The sequence below is a fragment of the Protomyctophum bolini genome (assembly GCF_963924005.1).
Source record: "Protomyctophum bolini genome assembly, chromosome: 1".
Taxonomy (NCBI): Eukaryota; Metazoa; Chordata; class Actinopteri; order Myctophiformes; family Myctophidae; genus Protomyctophum; species Protomyctophum bolini.
Window position 1 is genome coordinate 7,863,737 of NC_137862.1, and position 24,170 is coordinate 7,887,906.

Sequence of the window (24,170 nt, forward strand, 5' to 3'; positions counted from 1 at the left end):
ACAAACTTTTCACATAAAAAAAGCAAATGCTCAGAACATATTGTGATGCAATGAGTTATAAATGTGTACATTGGCTATTGCTATTCGACGTACAACAAATTATGTAGCAGGGTTTAAAGGAGAATTCTTACCATAATCTGATGCTTTTATCCAATAACGAGTAGCACTGGTGAAACATTACATAACATCCAGAGCGCTGGGTCTATTTTGTTCGCACACATTTTTCTTACACATCCATCTTTCATAATGACCAAAGACCTTGCACAGCGTTTTATCTGCTCTGGATGTTGGTTTTTAGTTTTTGCCTCTACCACTGGTTGTTAATATAATAACATCAGATTATGGTGAGAAAAGCGCTGGTGCAGAATTCTCCTTTAAGTATGTATGTGTATGTATGTATGTATGTGTGAGCTGTGTATAAAGTAAAACCCTCGGATCCAAATCCTTCCAAGTGCGGACCTGAGCTACAACTTTACTTTGGATTGCTTTTTTTTTTACACCAAATCTCTTCAACAAAAATAGTCATCTTACAAGCCAATCTACAAGCTCACACATGCTGTGATCTTGTAGATCTGCTATTTTAGGCGAATGTTCCCCTCCATGCCAGAATAGGCAGGCTGGGGAACTCATGGATAGATGCAGGCTCGTTGAAATATCAGCAAGTTCTCCGCTTATTAAAACCCATTCTGGGCGGGAACCCCTTTTGGTGTTAGCATCATGTTATGCTTTAGCTATTGAAAAATAGCAGATCTACAAGCTCCTAGCGCGCCACCGAGTGGCGCGCTAGGAGCTTGTAGGTCTGCTATTTTTGAAAGATCAAAGAACGACTGACATAGAAACATAGCTTTTTCAGAAAACTGTCAGGATGTAGAAGAACATTTTTAGAATCTGATCTCAGGTCAGAATGGGTTATTAAACACGTACCGTGTCTAGCCAGGTTGACAGGTCGCCGTATAGTAGCGGAACGCTCCAGGGAGCACGGCTTCAACTCTCCAGTGATGTACAAGTGACGCACCTTAGAGAGAGACAAAGACTTTAATGTATTGAAAAGGCAGTGAGAGGTGAAAAATGATATGAGTGTTGTCACTGAAATGGTGGATGTTGTTCAGTGCTTCTGAGTGCCTGCACACTTTATAGGGAGACATGACGTCATGGCCTGACGTCATGTCTCCCTATAAAGTGTGGCACTCAGAAGCCCTGAACAACATACCACAGGTAAATATCTCATACTACTAAGTATCTCATATTGCATATAAGTATTGAGAATTGACTAGTTCACCAGCTCCCTCCCCCAACGCCTAAGGCAAGATACAAGTCCCAAAAAATTATAAGGCCACAAGGCCTCTCCAACACATCCTACTGACAAACCCCTATAAGCATAGGCATTCTCAGTTACAGAGAGCATCCAGTTGTAACAACAAAAGCTCTGCAAGCTGCTTCAGAGTGGCGTCTTCTCACCTGATGTGGCCTGACACAGGAGGAGTTCAGGTTAGGGTATCTGGTCCCGGGGTCTATGGTGTATTGCTCAAAGTTTTTGGCTAGGTTTTCAGGCGTTGTCTGTGGAAGTATTCTATAAATACTCTCCCTGTGGACACAAATAGAAAGAAGAAAATGAATGAGGGTGTGAATGATTCACACTTCACAGTTTGGCACAACACACCAACACTGATCAGGAAATGGAAAAAAAATAACCGTTGTTCCAATGTAGTCATTATTTGATCACACGCTCTTTTTAATACTTTCATTGGCTAAATATTTATAAAACCCCAAAGACCATTTTCAACATGACATCCATTTTTTGGGCATGTCAACAAAACTGTAAGCTAGTTTGCTACACTTTGTGTGACACTGTCACACAACAAAGTATAAAATAGGGCTTTAATTTATGAAAAAAAACCCATAAAAAGATGAAATATGGCAATACAAAGTTTCCACCCGACAACAATGATATGCAAGGTAGAGTCACAAGCTAGGGTAAGTGCTTTGACAATGAACGTACCCAAATGAATGCATTTTGAGCTAAGAAAATCAGTGGAACCACAAGTGAGACAACATGCACTATTAACACATTTTGTACATAATACGTCCTGAAACGTCATAAGGATTGGAACCGAGAGGTGCCTTAGACGTCTGTGGACGTCCTAGCGACGTCCAAACGACGCGGGGCGAGATGATAATATTCAGAATTATTCCTTCTTTTTTTTTTTGGCATTTCGCTTTTCGCTTGCCGTATGCTAACGCTCTGTGCAAATATTAGCTTGTCATTGACTCCCATGTTAGCGCGGCGGAAAGAATGACTCGTATCTCCTGATCCAGGGCGCTCTCCGTGGTGATGAATGGATCGATATGCTGGTGCTGCGTTTCTGCTCCTCATCCGTCTCTCCCGCAAAATATGAACTATTTTTGGAGCGTATATAAATATATTAAGATGATCGGAGATTTTGAGGTCACTTTGTCAGTCAACTTTTTTAAGAACGTATTTCCGGTTCATGGCTTTCAAAATAGAAGCGATCACTACTCTGGCGATTACTCTGGCGCAAGCAGCGCCTTTATTTTGATGCAGTTCCGGTACTAAATGTGTTAAGAGTGCATATTTGACAGAAAAGGTGCAACCTAAATAAATATGCATACATGTAACATGTCTCAGTCTGCAAAATGGATGCATTCATCAGCTTTACACCGTCTGAATCACACCCTAATGAACGTCAATGTGAATCAGAGAGAGAGAGAGAGAGTGTGTGAGAGAGTGTGTGTGTGAGAGTGAGAGAGAGCGAGAGCGAGAGAGCGAGAGCGAGACAGCAGAGAGAGAGAGACAGCAGAGAGATAGCTCACCTCTCAGCCAGAACGTCTAGAACTGGTCTACCCTGAACCCAGTTCTTCACCATCCAGGCTGTGTCAGAAGCAGCCAGGAATCCTCGGGCACACCCTGTTCCCATAGGCCAGAAGGGCTGCAGATCAACACACACACATAAACCACTTTACACCCCATAGGCCAGAAGGGCTGCAGATATAGCAACTGCAACTGATATAGAAAACATTGTTTTTTTCAGAAAACTGTCATGATTTAGATTAGAAGACACTTTGTAGAATCTGGTCTCAGTTAACAACACATTTTGTGCCCACACAACACTTTCAAAATAGTGACCCAGGGTGCCCAATGTTATTTTTGTCATTTTCTTTCTTTTCAAAGACGTCCTGGACACCGCATAGCGGTAATTCCCAGGACGTCTGTGGACGTCTTGGACACAGGAAGTGTTAAGTAGTTATGGTACTGTGGAAAACTATGTGGACAGCTTTTGTGCATTTGAAAGTCATGATTTGCTTGCAATAATAAGTACGCTATATCTTAGTTTTTAATAAAAGTGACTCACACACTGATAATCCCATCTTCTTACCTCTAGTAGACTGTCTCCAACGAGAGACACTAATATCTGGTGTCCAAATCTCTCCCTGACCAGCGCAGCGTTGTCAGAGGCGTACATGTTGGTGAAGTCAAACATGGCCACGTCCGGCTGCCCACAGTGGTTCTCAGCAAAGTCCAGCGTGGGAAGCTCGTAGTTGGTGCCAAAGGCAGCGGCCTCGCGGGCGTAGCACAGAAGAGCTTCCTGGTTGACGTTCTCACTGCTCAGCAGCTTCTCTGTGTCTATGTAGTCCTGTTAAACAAAAGAAAACTTGATTTCACAGTATGCAGAATGGGTACATTTCAAACGAAAGTGTACAGGTCACTGCTACTTGAGGATAGAACCAGAAAAAGCACAAAGACTTGTTTACATAAGGGTCCTAATGACAAACAAAAATAATGAAAACTAACTACAAATAAAAAATGTCCCTAAATCTTTATGATTTAATTTTAATTTAATTCATTATTATTATTTAATAATTTATTTAATCTTTATGAAACCCATTTTTCACCCGGTGACAATATTGCCAACCTGGGGAGATCCCCACACTGAGCTCATGCTTCCTTCAATGCATGAGGAGTGAGCAGGCCGCTGAATTGATTGCATAGGGCCTAAATGGAAACAGGACCGCAAGGACTTCTTTTGGTGCTATTCCCTTTGAGTGTTTGACTGTACTCCGTTGCCGTTTTTTTACATTTATGCTCAATAAACTATTCAATCAATCAATCAATCAAAAAAGGGTACATGCAAACTCCACACAGAAAGGCTCTTTCGATGGGAACTGATGACGTGGAGGAGATGTTAATTCTATACCCTAATAATATTTTAAGCACTTTAAAATTGGAGTTATTTCATTTTATCTTTCATTTTAATAACCCTCCCTCTCCCCCCCATTTTCACAAATGTATTTTAAATACAGGTATGCTTTAAGATTTCGACTTGCTCATTGCCTTGGGCACAAAAAAAGTTTGAAAACCACAGCTACACTTTATCAGAAATGCAGTCTTATAATATACACTGCCCTTTACACATTCCCTGCTTTACAATCTGACCCACATGCTGCTGGCAATAATATCAATGTAAAATGTGTCTGCTTACATGGATGACAGTAAAGTGTGTCTGCTTACATGGATGACGACTCCTTTGTCCAGAAGGCTCTGTTTCTTGGCTGTCATGACGAAGTAGTGAGTGTTGTCCTTATAGTACACAATGTTCTCCAGATCAATACCTACACGCGCACGCGCACACGCACACACACACACACACACACACACACACACACACACACACACACACACACACACACACACACACACACACACACACACACACACACACACACACACACACACACACACACACACACACACACACACACACACCAAATTGATTGGTCAGTCACTTGGTCATCCACTTGGTCATCCATCATTGGTCATCCATCATTGGTCACCCACCTGTCTCCTCCTTGAGGTCAAGGAAGAACTTCTGGTTGAAGATGAACGCCACTCCACTGATCTCCTCCACCTTGGCCTCCGCAGTGGTGTTCCTGTTGATGAAGTTCGCTGTGATGGCGATCGCCAACTTACCTCGGAACTCCTTCCTCTTGAAACCTGAGAGGGATGGAGACACACACACACACGCGGTCTGTTAATCCAAAGGAATTATAGCCTTCAAAGTATAGCCTACAATCACAGGGCAGTTACTGAAGGAAGCCTTTATATAAACCAATGAAACAGAAGCCAAAATTGAATTTGGGAAACTTATTTAAGTTCTTTAAAAGACTAAACGTCCTGAACCTGAGACTAGGGCTCGGTTCAGGGCCCTTTTTACCGCAAGACTGATTCAGTTAGAGTAGGCTCCTCTTGCTCACTAGATGTTGTGATATACAGTAAGCTGGCAAATTTTAATTTAATCACAAAAGACAACATTGTGAATACATTTTAACCAATTTGAACCTGGTGTCCCAATTTTGGGTAATAAATGTCAGTCTCAGTGCCATAAAATAAAATATGAGGCGAGAGCTCCCTTTTACAATTGTCATTTTACTGCACTGTTCCAAATGCTGCGATGATTAGCTGATCTCCAACTATGCTTTTAGACAACAACAGCAGTGTCACTGAAGGGAAAATAGTTTCCCAGAGGCTTCTTCATAATTGTTCAATGAGATAAACCTCATAATGTCCCCAAATATCCTTATTAGGAATAAACATATTGCATGTGAATTGTTTCGTTTCAGAGATTAGGGGGCAGAAATGCATATCAACCACAATAATAACAAAGTAGGAGGCTCTTTATCAATCTGTATCAATGTCTGCCAACGACTGATCGTCACACATCTTTGTCATCTAAAAATACTCGATCAACGGCCTCCAGATTCTGCACCGGACCCTAGCACCACTGGACCCTAGCACCTCTCTGTTTACATGCAGTGTTTTGGTGGTTGCATGTGCAACCGATCCCCAGGGAATATTCAGTGACGTGAATATATCATTACAAAGACAGGTTCAACTTTAAGCCTGCATAACCGTCCATAACCAATTATCTTTTGATAGATGCTACACTATTGTTACATGTTCACATGTTATGTTATTTTAGAGATACATTCTGTTTGCAGTTTGAACACAAACGTTGCTAACGTGCTATCTAAAGCAATGTTTAGATAGCACGTTGTTTAGACAGATGCTAGGTCTCATGTTTACCTGGTATCCTAGTTACTTTGCAGCACTTCATTGTTTTCTTCTTTGCACTCTATTTAAGTGACGTTTAAATAGTTTGTTTGTTGACAGGGTTCATGTCATTCTCTCTGATCCTCTACAGTAAGTCGCTCTGGATAAGAACGTCTGCTAAATGTCTTCATTGAAAAAAAAAAATCTTGGACGAGATATCTGTTATGCATTTGAAATTAACCAAAAAAAGCATCCAAGTAGCAATCTTGTGGTTTCTCTTGATTATATTTGCCATTCAGTAAAACAAAAGGTGTCCTGTGTTTCATCACACTTAAGCCACTACCTAAACATGGCATTGAATAACTTCATATGGCGCTTGTAAGCTTTCAGAATAAATATGCAGATGAACTTAAGATGCAGACCTTCAGTTTGCAGGGAGAAAGAGTTGAGCAAACACACTGAGCAAGCTGTGAGAACTTCACGCATTTAACCAGCAAGGAGCATGAAATGTTAAAGAAAACATTGCCTTACACCAGCCTATCAAATGATGCATGTTACAATGGTATATTTAAAGACCTTTAAGTCCTATATGAATTATCTTTATGCAATGTTTTGGTCCGGTTAACAGCAGTGCTTCATTTCAGCCGGTGACTATCACTTCAGCTCCCCTAAGTGTAGAGGCAGCTCCGGTACCTACCTGTAGGGGGCGCTCCGCTATGGGAGCCTCCCATAGAGGAGCAGATTGATCCTATTCAGTATTTTAGCCGTGAGGTGAGCGCCCCCTCCTGAGATACTTCCGGGTCCTACTTTTGTGTCGCTTTTGTGTCCCCATAGAGTTATACTGTGACGCTCCGTCGGACTAAATCCGAGACAAAAACAACCACGAAAGTCTCATTTTACCAACAACAAAGCTGCGCTGCTCTCCCAAATCTGGCTGTGGCAGGCCGTCTGCCCCACATGGAATACTATCGCCATTTTATTTTATTGTGTCAACTAAAACCTCATTAATGCAAACTAGATTCAACATACCAAACACACATTCTAAATATGCCCCCGAAATATTTTACAGAGCAAATGGACTGTTGCCACCTTAAATAATAATGATAATAATAGTTTTTATTGTCTCCACATCATATATTTTTGTTATCATGGACACTTGTACAAAACATTAATAATTCTACTCGAGTTGGAAGCATTAAGACCCATTTTAACCCTCAATGGCTTCCTTTCTGAAAAATAACATCATTGTAAAAAGATTCACGCTTTTAGATATTCTATTTGAAAATGATATTCTATTTGAAAATGATATTCTATTTGAAAATGATATTCTATTTGAAAATGAAATGTGGACGGTAGCTGGTGCCACTTGGACCCGGACGTATTGTAGCACTACAAAATGACGTCGGACTGAATAGGCAGACTACGCAGGCTGCGTAGGGCCCCCTCGATTCCCAAAAAGGCCTCCACCCGCCCTGCGCAAAGAAATACATTCAAAGAACGTAAAACTACGTTCTTTGAGCAGTGAGTGTACGCTGCTCAGAAGGGTGAAATCTTCCGTCAACAGCGTACCTTAGTGATCATAATCGGAGACGTGCTGACACCGTAGTAGTTATTTCCACCTTTCAAAGTATTTTTGCTTCGGTGTAATCGCTTCAGGTTCGGACGGGAGAGTTTATTTTTAGACAACAACACACGGAATCTATCAGGATCAGTGTTGGGCAGTAACGAGTTACTAGTTAGATATTACTGTAATATAATTACTTTTCCCAGTAACGAGTAAAGTAAGATATTACTCATATTGTTGATGTTGAATTCCAAATGTGGAATATGCAGCAGAAAATGACTGATGAGAGACTGTTTCCTGCAATTATTCAGTTTGGCTGATTGGAGACTTCTTATTGTAATGAATTGGATTCAGTTCTAAAAGGAGCTGGCTAAACAGATTGTGTTATCTTGCGGGTGGAAGGGGCCCGGGTGAAAAGTAATATGTTACTATATTACTCTTGATTCCAAGTAATAAGTAATGTAATGTTATTCCTTTTTCTAAAGAGTAATTAATAAGTAAAGTAAACATATTACTCCATTAAGAAAGAATTGCCCAACACTGTTCAGGATATGAAAAAAGAAAAGGAAAAGGCATCAGACTGAACTACGGCAGCAGCAATTAGGTAAATAAACATGTCAACTTGCAGCCTTGGGCCTGACTCACACCTTTCGATCTAGCATACAACATTGATGCATGCTAGATGTCACATGGTTTCACACAACATTTTTGTTGTACGGCTTTCGGCTGTGTTGCGAGCTTGCATCAGTCAATAAGTCTCATGCATCAGCTATACATCAATCTGTTGTGAAGGTGTGAGTCAGGCCTTGCAGTGTCCTCACTGTCCTGTGCTGTGAATGCCGGTTGTTGTTACTTGTTGTTATTGTCAGGGGTGGCACTAGGTTCCAAACGGCGCTATCGCTAACTGGCATAAATACCCTTCCGACGAAAAAACGATTTTACACTGTGCGCGGCCATCCATCGAGTTAGAAATTAAGCACTGGTTAACAGTGGTGGTAGTATACAGTATTTCCAATTTCCAATATTTTTACTTTCAGAGGTAAATATTGTACTTTTACTTATATGAAAACTTTAGTTGTATTAACAGTACACGCCCTTTGGCCAGTCTCTCCATTCATCTCACCATCCAGGGTGTTTCTACGCCCATCGGCCCCCACCACCACGTCAAAGTCAAAGTTAGACACCGGGTGATCAGCTGGTCGGATCTCTGTCCTCCAGCCAATGTCTGTGTGTGTGAGAGAGAGAGAGAGAGAGAGAGAGAGAGAGAGAGAGAGAGAGAGAGAGAGAGAGAGAGAGAGAGAGAGAGAGAGAGAGAGAGACAGACAGAGAGAGAGAGAGGGAGAGAGAGAGAGAGACAAACACATTATTGTCAGCACACAGCACAGGCAGTACAAAGTACAAAGTTCCCTTTTTCCCCTCACTGTATAAGTTTCTTTTCCCTTTTTACCTCCTTTATGATGAATTCCTGTTCTGTTCTTTGACTATATAGAAGTGTCTATTTGTACGTCTCTAAATGTTTTGATGAATTGAACATGGTGGACCCTCTTGTAAACAAGTGTAATGCTAAATTGGGTCGTCCACTCACAGTTAACAGTCTTTGTATTGAGTTTGTGCTTGAAATGTAACTGTAATTCTGCAAACTGTTAATAAATATTTCAATCAATCAATCAGTACAAGTAAACGGATTGCATATCTTGATTTGTTTTGCAGTTATATTTGTTTGGAATGAATCATGTTGTGACTTTAGTTACACTACAGTAAAAATAATGAATCCTGTTATGACTTTAGTTACACTACAGTAAAAAGTGGCTTTACATTCATTAGGAGAAAAAGCAGAAGAAAAGAAAGAACAACATAAACATTTTGAAGACGTAACAACCGTGTGACGCAAGAGAAGAAATGGCCTTGGATGGAACCAAGACATCTGGATACATTTAGTTACATAATACTGTAGGTCAGCATATAGAAGACTGATTTATGAATCTTCAAACAACAACAAACTATAAATAAAGCATTAACCTGCTACGATCCACCACGCATAATGTAATCACCACACTACCAAATAAAATCCTGAGATGCTAGTATGTACTATAGAGCGCTGCAGTCCCGCTCCCTTTCATGACGACACCAGGCCCAGGAAATGAATCCCAATGCATTTTTCCCATAGACATTTCACAAAGTATTTATTTATAGACCTTTTAAGTGTCGTACGAAGCCAAATCATGACAACAAACACAATATTTTGGACCAAACAAATAATTACAAAGAAGAAAAACAAAAAAAAAGTGTTGTAACCTGCCGTTTTTTTTCTACTTTCTAATTCTTTGTTCGGCCCAAAACATTGTGTTTGTTGTCATGATTGGTCACGACAAGAGTTGTCTTTGTCCGCGGCGTAAACGTCTTTAAATAAATACTTTCTGAAAAGTCTATGAGGAAAATTAACGGGGATTTATTTTCCGGGTCTCTCGAGGGGGGCGGTACTGCGACGCTCTATAGCAGTAGATATTTAATGCTGTGGTGGGATATGTGCCGGGGGCGGGGTGCGCACGCTTATCCGACAAAACCAAAGGTCTGACATGCTGAAATCACCCGTCGCTGACATTACATGCTTTAGTATGACATGCGTTGGTATGACATGCTTTAGTATGACATGCGTTGGTATGACATGCTTTAGTATGACATGCTTTAGTATGACATGCGTTGGTATGACATGCTTTAGTATGACATGCGTTGGTATGACATGCTTTAGTATGACATGCTTTAGTATGACATGCGTTGGTATGACATGCTTTAGTATGACATGCTTTAGTATGACATGCGTTGGTATGACATGCTTTAGTATGACATGCGTTGGTATGACATGCTTTAGTATGACATGCGTTGGTATGACATGCTTTACGTCGTGCTTGTGGTTAAAGTCTGCACCCATATGTGCCAATGTCCTACAATAAACTATATTTGCACTGTAGTCTGTTGTGTAATATCACCCCGTGGACAATGCATTCCGTCATGCCACAGCTAAGGCTGTCACAGCAAAAAAGAAAGGTTTGTTTCTAAATATAGGAAAGGCTCTTGTTGGTATCTTTGAATCGACGTTGCCGTTTGAGACAACACTAGACAGCAGCATGTGAACTTTAGTGCAAAGCTCTGTCTCTCTCTCTCTCTCTCTGTCTCTCTCTCTGTCTCTCCTCTCCCTGCAGTTCAGCTGGCCAACCAGAGTCCGGTTTACAGTAAATACAAAACATTAACATTTCAAACATCTCCATTCTGACAATAATTGATAAAAATAATTCTACTACAGCAAAACAGTAATGGCTCTATATGGTTACTTAACCTAATGTTACCCTGAGTGCAATAAAAGGTATTGCAACTAATGTCTTACAATGTGCAATAAACGTTGCTGAATTGGGTCAGAATAAACTATTAGAGCTAATATCATCCAAGTTTAATGACATACATGTTCCCAAGCTATATAATGTTAACATCGGGAATGTAGAAAAAAAAATTAACTTATCGAGGATGGTAATTATTAATAGACAAATGCATATTTAACCTCTCAGGTAATCTATTCTACAGTATGTGGCTATGTGCAAATCAAACAGCTAGTTCCATGTTAGTGCAAAAGGTGAAGTTTGAGACTATTAGGGAAGTGTATAAGAGGAAATGAAATGTCCAACTATTTAACTGATAGGAACTAGTTGTGAGGTTTCTACCTTAAATAAATCACAAATTCCTGTATCATAAAACTGTCAGTTCTAGAGCATTAGGTTCAAGGTTCAAGGTTCAAAGTCTTTATTAATGTCCCAGAAGGGCCATTAGGTTTACAGCAAGAGTAGTGGTTTACGACAATACAAACAATACAGGACAGCAGCAGACATGAGACAACATAGCATAAACAGAGGTCTGGGCGCATCTAGTGGAGGTAGGTACAGAATCAAAGACGAAAAATAAGAAAGGCTACATTCAGAATTAGCATTTGCATGGGCAAATAATTCATACCTTCATTCTCCTGGTCTTCTGGAGGTTCCAGCAGCTTGATGAATTCCACATTGACGTGAAACTCCACAGCGACAAGGAGGGCAACCTTTAACAGCATCAACTGCAGCTGCTGAATACCTATCAGAGATTATGATCACAGGTCAGTTTAAGATGAAAGAAGAGCATACTGTAAGCAACCCATTTCCAGCTATAGCTTAGAAGTAACTAAAATAGTTTTGTAATGATTAAGTGTAAGTTAAGGAGAGAGGAGACACTTACTGATGTGGTTGATGGTACCGGCACAGAACTTGCCGTAGAACTTTTTGCCCCCCAGGCCCCGCAGGTCCTGAATGGTGAAGGGCCACAAGTGCAGCACATTATTCCTAGCGAAAGAGTCTCTCTTCTCAATCACCACCACTTTGGCCCCCATTAGGGCCAATTCAATGGCTGTCCGCAAACCACATGGGCCTCCTCCGATGACCAGGCACTAAAAAGAGAAGAACAGACAAAAGTCATGTGTCAATTTGAGTTCTAATATAGCTCCAAACCAATCACACTTTACATAATAGAGCAGGTCAAGACCCTACTGGAAAAACTCTTCTTTTAAAGGAAGAATCCAGAAACAGAGCCTAGCTCTAGGTAGTCGAATTGAAAGAAAGAGAGAGATAGTGAAAGAAGAGACAGATGCACAGCAACCACAATCCTACAATAAATAAGCAAACCTCAGAATTTCTGTCCTCAAAACATGTCATTTCTGCCCCCGTCTCCTCAGTGGCTGGAGCCAGCGGCGTGGAGTACGGGGGTGCTTGAGGGCTGAATGATAAGAGCGCCCCTCACTTCACATGGGTGTGATTTTTTTTATGTAACATCAGAGTTCGGGCCATGGGATTCATGGTCACCGTGGTTACAGCCCCGCAAGCTTTGGGATGATCAAACTGCGTGTGTGGAATTACTGCACACTGCCGAGTGGCACGCACTGCCAGACAGAGAACGCTACAGACTTATGGAGGACTTTGATCTACGGAACCGTGTCCAGTCGGTCCACAAACAGGGTTTTATTTGCTGGAGGCGCTTTGGAGATATCATCTTCTTCTTCACAGTGCAATGTTCTACTGCAGGTTGTGGAGGGACAGGTCGGATCAATCTTTATCAAACTTCAGATAGGAACATCTTTGTCACCTAAATACTGTAAGTCAGTGGTTTTCATATCAAGGCCCATTATTTATTCAGCTTTTGAGCCACGGAACCACCACTTGATGAGATTCTGACTTACTGTACACACCCAAAACTAAAGAATTCATTGGATAAAATGTTGTCGATGTATCGATGTTGGTACCATTATAGGAGAGATAACAGGCAGTTGAAATAACAATTATTTTACATCATTGTAAAATAATAAAATATATCTTTAAAGACCCATTAAAGATATACCGTAAAAGGGTCTATTTTGGGACCACCTGGAACCCACTCAAGGACCACTAGTGGTCCCCGGACCACTGGTTGAAAACCACTGCTGTAGGTGATTTAACCCATTCTGACCCGAGATCAGATTCATACGAGGTTTCCACTAGGACACACACTGGTCTGATGAACCAAATTCTGACCTGAGATCAGATTCTAAAAATGTCAGGTGTTCTTTGATTTTTCAAAAATAGCAGACCTACAAGCTCGTAGCGCGCCACTCGGTGGCGCGCTATGAGCTTGTAGATCTGCTATTTTTCAATAGCTAAAGCATGACATGATGCTATAACACCAAAATGGGTTCCCGGTCAGAATGGGTTAAAATAGGTGATAAAATGAGAACTGCTTTTAAATCCAGTGATTTATTATTGCACTAGGACTTAATTATATTACGACCATAATTCATTTAAAATACTTCCCACAAAACGTGAACCTGTCACAGAGACCAAAGCTACTTCTTGGCTGCTTTGGTCGGGAAGATGAATAAGTGTAATGGGAGCTTAAATTATTAGTGGTGAAGATAGATGTGAAGTCAAATCCTCTTTGCAGAAGTATGGTTACCCATACCGGCTTAACCCATTTTGGGCGGGAACCCCTTTTGGTGTTTTAAACATCGTTATAATTTAGCTATTGAAAAATAGCATATCTACAAGCTCATAGCTTGTAGGTCTGCTATTTTTTTTTTAAACCGTGAAAATGTGCCTCAAATTTGGAATATATTTTTTCAGAACGAACGTTTTTAACTAAAATCTTTGCTTCTGGTGGGGTCCCTGGAACAACATATTTTCAGATGGGTGTCGGAGGCCAATTACAGATCATTTTTGGGGTCCTTGACATGAAATATTGAGTGATATAGGCCTAGAAACATACAGTAGGTATTTCAGAAAACTGTCAGGCCTAAATGGGTTAATTACCTAAAACTGTTATTATAGTCCTTCCATATCAAAAGCATTACTCATGCATCGGTCTACCTCAAATATGCATGAAGTCAGTTTTTGGTGGTTACAACATCTGTCTGAGAATGTATGATTCAAATATGACTTCATTCTTTGGAAAGGAGAATAAAAGAATCAATTAGCAGCATACCTCCTTCAACCCTCTCTTTTCATATGTATCCAACTAGAATTTCGTGCGCGCTTCGCGCGCACTCATCCCAGAGCTACTTCGCCACGCACTATGGGAAGAAATAAATGGCGGGAGTTGACTCCACATGTAGTAACGGATGGGTTATTGGAAATGTAGCATTGTTTTGTCTTGAATATTTCCACAGCCTAATTACTAAAGGATTGTGACTGTGGGACAGACATACAGTCTGACATACAATAGGCTACACGTGTGCACAGTGAATAAACAATGACCTATATGCCCAGAGTTCTTAAATTAACATAGTTGGATTTTAACAGAAAGACAATGCCATAAATCAGTCAAAGTAAGTGACAGACTCAACAGTAGCACACAGCATGCAAGGCAGCGATGCATGCATGCAAACATGTTTGTCCAGCTGAGATTTAGTGTCTCCATCTCTCTGTGGAAGAGGTTGCACATGACCTGTACGGCCACACTGAGGCGCTCCAACACAAACACAGACACAAAACAACACCACGCTGTTTGTCCAGTTGACCCAAATCAACACCAATACCTAGCCTGTTTGTCCAAAACACAGTATCTGCTGGCCACGTTTCTACTTCGCCACAACCTAATGTTAGTAACAAATGTAGGGGAGAGCCGCCAAGGTTGTAACGCTTCACGGTTGTAACATGGACGTTATATCTTGATTGGTCAACGCCACCATGACGCCATCGCGTCAGTATGTGTACAGCAACGTACTCTACGTGGCCAGGAGTTTGAAGTTTGAAGTGTTTACCTTCAAAATGCGTATAATTTTACACCTGGAGTATATGTGTGCTACAATTTTTGTCTTTGGTGTTGGTGAATAAAAATCCACATGGATGTGTTCATGCTTATGTTCTTCATTAGTTTGCATCGTGTTTAGACGGAATTCACGTTCATTCTGGTCTGTAAGCAACTGCAAAGAAAACTTGCAAAAGCGGGTCATTTGTAACATGTGTTAGAAATGGTCCGCTTCCATTCAATGCGATATGTAATATTTACATATTTGACATATTGGCCAATATTCTATGTTCTGAAATTGTATTGTATTGTGTAGTGTATTCTAAAAGTAGTTTAGGGTTGTATAACATTGTACAACTCAATCAATCAAACAAACGTTTGTTTAATCAATGTATTGCCCCATTGAAAAAAAAGAAAAGGCCAAACTGGTACACCCGATACTATTTAATATTTCCCTTATGTTTGATACATTTTCTTATCACATCCATGGTATGAAAACAATGCTAAGGAGTTGCTTCAATGAAATATAATTGCTTTAAGCTGAAAACGGGTTATTAGTTATTATGTGTAGTGTAGTGTAGTCAACATGTTAAGGCTCGTACACAGTGGCCGGTATTTGCTGCGATTATGCTTTCGGGGAGCATTTTTGGCGCTGGCCGAGAAAAACCCCTGATCTGACGTTAAGTGCCCAAATGGTAGATCAGGATCTACAAAGGCTTTGCAGGTAGACCACATGACATGGCACTAAAAATATATTTAATTTTAATATAAAAAACGATTTTTGCATCTGCCGCTTTAGATGACCTGAGATGACTTGATTGATTGACATCAAAAAGGGCCTGTCAGCTCAAACACACAATGCAATACTTGCTTACAATCATCAGTAGCAAAGTGAAATACCAACAAAAATAAAAGCCTACGATTTGCATTTTTCCCCCTCTATTTCCCATTCCATGTGCGTTTATATGAAAGGCCCCTCAATTACATTTTGTCACTATTTGCAGCAATGGGATGATAGTTTTATTTGGTGGGTATGTTGAGCTGGTGGTTTTGAAAGTAGCTCTCAAGTCCATAAAACAAACTAACATAGGCTACTTCTCTATAAGCAGAATCATGAATAGGCCTATTTAATTTATACAAAAGGAGAAGAGAGAGAGAGAGAGCAATGTGTTTGTGTCTCAAACTTTGTCTAATATTGTTTTAGAGCAGTGGTTCTCAAACATTGTCATGGCAAGAGCAAAGGACCCCCAATATTTTTTCAATCTACAAAAATAATCCCAAAATCGCTGATAAATTAAATTACATTACTTACTAATCGCTTATTTGGCAACACTGGCCAGAAACAAACAGTGTTGCTTTTTGTTTCAGCTCCGTGGCTGGGAGATGGGAACTTTCTGTTGCAGTTAAATCAATATAAAAGTACCACACAACTGAAAAGTTTCGCGACTGTGACCGCAAGTTAGAGACGTGTGTGGCTATAATGACGCCCAGCTGTTATGTAATCGCGCATCTATAAATTCTAAGCGTGTGAGCCGGGACTGTGTGTGTGTGTGTGTGTGTGTGTGTGTGTGTATATACATTCCGTCGGTAATTCCCTGTAGGCTTCACGTGAATAATGTTGTGTGCGCGCGTGCGGAGAAATAGTTATTTAATGAATCGCATGTTGGTGTGTGTGTGTGTGTGGGGGGGGGCCTTACAGGCGTGCATGTGCGTGTGTGTGCGTGCAGGCGTATGTATACATTAGGGCTGTCACGATTCGCCTAGTCCACGATTCAATTCAATTTTCGATTTGCAGCTCACGATTCGATTGGATGTTCGATTCGCTATCACGATTCGCCTAGTCCACGATTCAATTAAATTTTCGATTTGAAGCTCACGATTTGCTTCGATGTTCGATTAAATTTTTGCAATCTATTTTTTTAAAACCTTCTTTTTCAGCATTGAGGGCTATATTCATTATAATTTAGGCCAATATCTTGGTTTGTAAAGAAAAACACTTGTTTCCCAATAAGTCACATTTATTTTCTATAAATAACAAATCAGAATGAGAATAATAAAAGGTTTAACAACTTTGGGTTTTATGCCCTAACATTTTTTAAATGTTTCTTTAAGATGAGATGACTTGTAATATTCTTGTTAAGCTCTAAGTAAGTAAAAGAAAGAAAAAAAAAAAAAGACAAATAGTATATAGACCCATCTGTTGTTAGTTCAAGTATTAAATACTAATTTAAGTGTTCAATTTCACTTATACACTACCTGGTTATAAATAGCTGCAGTAGGCTACACCATTTGATGCAGTATTTTATACTATTTCTATTTAGTGTACATTTAGTGGATGTGGCTTACATCCGGTCTAAAGCCCACCCACTGTATGCGCTGATTTCCATACACAATCCGTATCCTCCCCTCACCGGATGTTGAATTAACAGTACTAACGGCCATATATTTGACGATCTTTTACACAAAACGATTTTAACGGGCAACGTTTCACATGTATTATTAGTTTTATACATTTTAGGAGTGAAAACATGTGTGACCTGCATGGCATTTTGTAACGTGGTTCTGCTGTTCTGCAACTCTCATTAAATATTGAAAGCCAGCGTTTTCCACCACTGATAGTGGTCGCATGTCTGCAGCTATGCAGACCGCAACTCCGTGCGTTAATTGTTTTGCACAGGGCGAATTAGCTGAGAGCTTTTCTCTATAAGAATATAGTTGGCTGTGTTGTTGTCTTTGTACCATCGTCGTTGGACAGATCGATTTCTTTGTGATGTCTGCTAAGATGCTGGCCCATATTTGACGTGTTGCCTTTGGGATATGGCACTCGTTTTCTTTTCCACACTTATTTCCGTGTATCATCGTCGTCGCTGTCTACAACAGCACTGGCCATGGTGAAACGCAACAGCCGTCTCGTTCTCTCACTTGTCAACTCCTCTCTGTGTGTGTGTGTGTGTGTGTGTGTGTGTGTGACTGACTGTGTGTGTGTGTGGCACTGCTCCGATACAGCTGGATTTTCGTCTTTTTTTTCTCTCCATGCATTCGCATGGGCGGAATGGGCCGGCCGCTCGCGGAAGTAAATTGGCTGTGTGGCGAAAATAGGCAAAGTGATCGGTGTAAGGGTGATATTTGGGCACAATCCGATGAATGCCAAAGAACAATGTTGATGTAACTAAGGGAATCGTCGAGTCATTTATTTTGTAAATAAAGAGATTTAGATGGAATAAGCGAAATAGCGATCGTATAATCTCTCCTGTTCCTTCTGTCTCTCATCAATGTCCTGCGCGAGAGCAGATTCTGTGCTGCGCGAGATGACATAGTCAAGCTAGTGTGGGGGCGGGGCTGGTAAGAGAGGGCAGTGTTGCCAGGTTTGCGAATTGTAAGCGAGTTGCAGTGTATGCAAGTAGCGTGGTTAAAGTCCTTGTTTCTCGCGTGTTGTGGCAACAGCCAAGGGCGCAGCAAATACGACATTGAGGGGTAGAAACCATCCCGGGCGCGTGGTTCATGTAACATGTGTGTCACTGTGAAAGACTGGCCCCGTTAAGTGAACGTAGTTGGCGTAGTAGACGCCAACATGACGATTTTGGTAGACGCCAACATGACGATTGTGACGTAGGCTGTTGACGTTGAGCAATAACAGCGTGTTTCATAAAAGTAATATTTGCAGAGTAAATGAGACACTTGAACGGCGAAAAAATAGCCTATGTCAGTTCGGGGAGCGTGGCGAATTTATTTTGCATATAGAGATGTGTGGTAAAAGTGTGGTTCGGTCGGAGATAGAGCACAAAGAATGAGTATGGGTACCACTTCTCACTTGTATAAATAGATGGTACTCATCATGAATCCAGTAATAGCAGAATTTGACGAAATGGACATAGTGAGGCTTTTTATGGTTAAGAAATCGTTTCTCCAGCGTTAGGTTTACAAGAATCGCGAAAGTGTTTTAGGATTAGGCAGTGTTTGGTGTTGAGCCAGCAGGTTAAAGGACAACTTTGTTTTTTCAACCCAAGGTTCATGTTTTAGGTTGTTACTAGAGAAAGTAAAAGATGAGTGTTAAAGGACCACTTCACCACTTTTCAACATCTCTTCATATAATTGGTCCTCACTAATGTTCATGATAAAACACCACCATTTTTTCCTACTCAGTCTGTGTCTCATAGGCTTTGGGCAGTCCGGACACCCGTCCACCAGTGACATCATCATTAGGCATATGTTTTTTTAAACAAGATTTGTTTTAAAATATATTTAGATTTGTATTATCGTGAGAACGATGGCTTCAACTTTTTTTTTCTCTTAATATATTTTTTATACGATTTTTTTCACCCCTGTGTCAATCATCTAATGTGATCCTGGGCTCTACACACCCTCCACCAACCTAGTCCCCATATATGGGGGACAAGGGGAGAGCAACGGACTTGAACTCATGCTTCCTTCATGCCTGAGTGTCCAAGTTGCTCCTTTTACACCTGACAGGGGGGAGTTTCCCTGGTTGGACGTAGCGCGTGGAAGGAACACGTTATTCCAACCAGTTCCTTTCCCCTCCATCAGGCGGTTTAGTGAGCAGGATTACTGCATGTTTTTTGTGAGGGTACCTACCCTAAGGGGACACGGGGAGAACATGCAAACTACACACAGAAAGGCCCTTTCATGGCTTCAACTTTTGCATTGCAACTTTTCAGGAAAAGAAAGCCTGTCGTTTCTATTAGCTTGGATTCACCATCGATGATGTCACTGGGTTTCTGAACTGCCCACAGCCTTCCTACAGACGGAGTAGGAAAAGATTGTGGTATTTTATCATGAACATTACGGTACTTGGGACCAATTATAGGAAGAGAAGTTGAAAAGTCGTCCTTTAATTATTTTTTTAATTTGCTGCTTTCTTTCGTTTTAGCGATTTTAGCTATTTTTGACAGGCAGGCGTGGGCATTCGAAGTGGCTAAATATGTCTTTTTACTAAATTGTTATTTACTATCTAGTCCTACTAGACCCCAGGAAATTGCATCTGGCCACAAAAGATCACAGGATCTATACTGAATGTGAAGCGGTTTGCCATACTCTGTGTCATAGGTTTGTCACCTCCCCCTTCACATTCAATAGATCCCGTGATCTGTTATTTCCTGGGGTCTAGTAGGACTAGATAGTAAATAACTATTTTGTAAAATCGCTAAAACGAAAGAAAGCAGAAAATGAACGCTCATCTTTTACTTTCTCCAATAACAACCTAAAACATGAACCTTGGTTGGAAAATAAAGATATAATAATGTATAACAATTTTTTGGGGGCTGCGAGAGGGAGAGATAGATGGATAGATGTGTCTTTAATCTTTCGAAGATTCACTTTAAACCAGACAGTACATGCTGTGGTCAACACAGGGTTTCTGTTTCCATAAACCTTCAGGTTTCCCTTTAACTTTCTCCAGGAGTGACTCCTGCAATCGTGTGTCCTTCCCTAAAAAGAATTCATTAAACTCACTCAGTGAAACAGAATCAAGAGCTTAATATACCACTGGTGGTGCGACAACTAAATGCACCCCCATGCTGCCATGCAGATAGATAAAAGGGCTGGCAACATCATTAAAACAGTGGGACTCACTTCCTGTCACCCTGTTGTACATCTGCCTGGAGGGGCCACATGGGAACTCCATGGAACCCGCTATGCCGTGTCAATATTGTGACTCAACTCATGTTTCAGTACCTGCCGTGGCCTCTGGGACCTCGTCATGCTTGTGCAGACCTACGCGGTGTCCTGTGTGCACCCACAGCTTCCCTTTCATGCTCTCCTCTCCGCTGCTTACCCCTCCATCGGGGCCCTAACCCATTCTGGACTGAGGTGGATAAAAAAAAGGCTTCTAAATCCTAACATCTTTCTGAAAACCCCATGTTTCTATGTCAGTGGTGCTCAACCTTTTTCATGTCAAGGACCCCTAGAATTATCTCTATTATTGGGCCACGGACCCCCATCTCAAAATATGTAGTTCCAGGGACCCCCCCCCCCCCCCTAGAAGCAAAATATTTTAGTTAAAAATGTTCGCTCTGAAATATATATTCAAAGATTTGCAGCGCATTTTCACGATTTTTCAAAAAAAATAGCAGACCTACAAGCTCGTAGATCTGCTATTTTTCAATAGCTAAAGTATAACATAATGCTTGAAAGTTGAAACACCAACAGGGGTTCCCGCCCAGAATGGGCTAAGTGAGTCACAGCTCCCAGCGGAGGGCTTTCTTCCAGGGTTTAGAGAGAGCACCGTGTTGCCAGCTGACAGAGATCCCAGATCACTCCCTACATGGTCTGCTGCACCCAGCAATAAAAATAAATTGGGCTTAAGTCATTTTATATTCTTACTTTGTGAGCATGATAAAAACCCTAGTGTGTGTGTGTGTGTGTGTGTTATCAGAGGATGGCGTCAGGGATGGAGAAGAACATATTGTTTTGAACATTTCAAGCTGCAGCGTAGCCGTAGTAGACAGATGGGGTATTTATCATCTTTCTGGGCAGGTGTCAGCCAAACACAGGTGCTGCAGGCCGCGCTACCTGGACAGGCCGTTTGCTGTCTAAGTACGGCTCAGGGTGATTATCCGTGCACTACAATCTGGCGTGTGAAGACGAGATAAAAAACAATGTTCCCAAAAACCATAAATCTCACAATGTTGTGGATTTGTCAATGCCCAATGTTTGGGTTTGTTTAATCCGTGTCCATGGTGCGACCAGAAATGAGTCGTTGGTTTTTTAGAGGCGGGTTCCACGCTCTGATGTGTTATTCCAGATATGAGGGCTTCCTGTCAGGGCTCGCTCCGCAGCGGTCTGCTGAGTCAGGACACACACACATCCTATCAGCTCCCCCACCTGTGGCCTTTATGACGGCACGGCTCTGCCTGCCCCCGGGTCACCTTTCCCCTCATCTCCGTTTAATTACACAACCCTATATCAAAGCACAGACAGCCAGGGGACCAACCAAACTAAACTCTGGGCCAATGTGTATTCTGACTTGTTGCTGCCGTTTTTGTTGTTGATAATGATGATGATGGTATGCCTTCCTTTGTCTAACTACAAGTAAGCAGCCGTGCCTAAGGCACCGGTAGTTAGTCAATCAGCGGTATAACACCATCTGGGTTGCCATAACATGAACTGGCAAGAGGCAACTATCCGTCCACAAAGACAGGCATTTAGAATGTCATGATGGTGATTAATACATCACCCAGAGTCCACACACAGTGAAATGAACTGTGTTCATTTAACTCAAGAGTGTAATAATTGAACCAAATTAACCTGTAAAAGGTTTATTATTGACATTTTGTACATGCCGTGTTAAATTAACAATGAGGACTTTACTGTATGGGCATTGGAGACCTACTGTAGACTTTAACCCAAACTTCTGAACATAATATTGTTTGTAAACAATGTCACTAACCATCCAGTGAAGCTTATAGATCCATTTTTACAGTTCCATCTTACAGTTGAGCAGAATCTATCTATCTATTCTAAATTTAAGAAAAACTGTCGAAAAGTGGAAGCTGTCTAAGCCCTTCCTTAGAGCAAGAGTGCTGCTCGCTTTGGGGCCCGTCTCACAACGCCACGGTGCATGGACAGCCTCAAGGAACCTAGCGCTTTGGGGCCCATCTCAACGCCACGGCGCTTTGGGGCCCATCTCACAACACCACAGTGCTTTGGGGCCCATCTCAACGCCACGGCGCTTTGGGGCCCATCTCACAACGCCACGGTGCTTTGGGGCCCATCTCGACGCCACGGTGCTTTGGGGCCCATCTCACAACGCCACGGTGCTTTGGGGCCCATCTCGACGCCACGGTGCTTTGGGGCCCATCTTACAACGCCACGGTGCTTTGGGGCCCATCTCACAACGCCACGGTGCTTTGGGGCCCATCTCACAACGCCACAGCGCTTTGGGGCCCCATCTCACAACGCCACAGCGCTTTGGGGCCCCATCTCACAACGCCACAGCGCTTTGGGGCCCATCTCACAACGCCACGGTGCTTTGGGGCCCCATCTCACAACGCCACAGCGCTTTGGGGCCCATCTCACAACGCCACAGCGCTTTGGGGCCCCATCTCACAACGCCACAGCGCTTTGGGGCCCCATCTCACAACGCCACGGTGCTTTGGGGCCCATCTCTCAACGCCACAGCACTTTGGGGCCCATCTCACAACGCCACAGCGCTTTGGGGCCCATCTCACAACGCCACAGCGCTTTGGGGCCCATCTCACAACGCCACGGTGCTTTGGGGCCCATCTCACAACGCCACGGTGCTTTGGGGCCCATCTCACAACGCCACGGTGCTTTGGGGCCCATCTCAACGCCACGGTGCTTTGGGGCCCCATCTCACAACGCCACGGTGCTTTGGGGCCCATCTCACAACGCCACGGTGCTTTGGGGCCCATCTCTCAACGCCACGGTGCTTTGGGGCCCATCTCACAACGCCACGGTGCTTTGGGGCCCATCTCACAACGCCACGGTGCTTTGGGGCCCCATCTCACAACGCCACGGTGCTTTGGGGCCCATCTCTCAACGCCACGGCGCTTTGGGGCCCATCTCAACGCCACAGCGCTTTGGGGCCCATCTCACAACGCCACGGTGCTTTGGGGCCCATCTCACAACGCCACGGTGCTTTGGGGCCCATCTCAACGCCACAGCGCTTTGGGGCCCATCTCACAACGCCACAGCGCTTTGGGGCCCGTCTCACAACGCCACGGTGCATGGACAGCCTCAAGGAACCTAGCGCTTTGGGGCCCATCTCGACGCCACGGTGCTTTGGGGCCCATCTCACAACGCCACGGTGCTTTGGGGCCCATCTCGACGCCACGGTGCTTTGGGGCCCATCTTACAACGCCACGGTGCTTTGGGGCCCATCTCACAACGCCACGGTGCTTTGGGGCCCATCTCACAACGCCACAGCGCTTTGGGGCCCCATCTCACAACGCCACAGCGCTTTGGGGCCCCATCTCACAACGCCACAGCGCTTTGGGGCCCATCTCACAACGCCACGGTGCTTTGGGGCCCCATCTCACAACGCCACAGCGCTTTGGGGCCCATCTCACAACGCCACAGCGCTTTGGGGCCCCATCTCACAACGCCACAGCGCTTTGGGGCCCCATCTCACAACGCCACGGTGCTTTGGGGCCCATCTCTCAACGCCACAGCACTTTGGGGCCCATCTCACAACGCCACAGCGCTTTGGGGCCCATCTCACAACGCCACAGCGCTTTGGGGCCCATCTCACAACGCCACGGTGCTTTGGGG

General features: G+C 42.7%; 1 protein-coding gene across 12 annotated transcripts in view; it reads right to left on the reverse strand.

The window, feature by feature from the left end:
- Positions 1–24,170, reverse strand: part of mical2a (microtubule associated monooxygenase, calponin and LIM domain containing 2a) — a 66,183-nt gene that overhangs the window by 20,029 nt on the left and 21,984 nt on the right. For all 12 annotated transcript variants that reach the window (XR_013963975.1, XR_013963976.1, XR_013963977.1 and 9 more), the window contains exons 3-11: positions 11,889–12,096; positions 11,631–11,747; positions 8,755–8,856; positions 4,856–5,011; positions 4,529–4,629; positions 3,396–3,653; positions 2,833–2,948; positions 1,459–1,585; positions 925–1,015 (exon numbers count right to left, since the gene is read on the reverse strand). Coding sequence is in view for 3 of the 12 variants with exons in the window: in XM_080762239.1 (XP_080618365.1) it covers positions 925–1,015; positions 1,459–1,585; positions 2,833–2,948; positions 3,396–3,653; positions 4,529–4,629; positions 4,856–5,011; positions 8,755–8,856; positions 11,631–11,747; positions 11,889–12,096 (1,276 nt within the window). In the remaining 9 variants the exon portion in view is untranslated. The remainder of the gene's footprint in view (positions 1–924; positions 1,016–1,458; positions 1,586–2,832; positions 2,949–3,395; positions 3,654–4,528; positions 4,630–4,855; positions 5,012–8,754; positions 8,857–11,630; positions 11,748–11,888; positions 12,097–24,170) is intronic.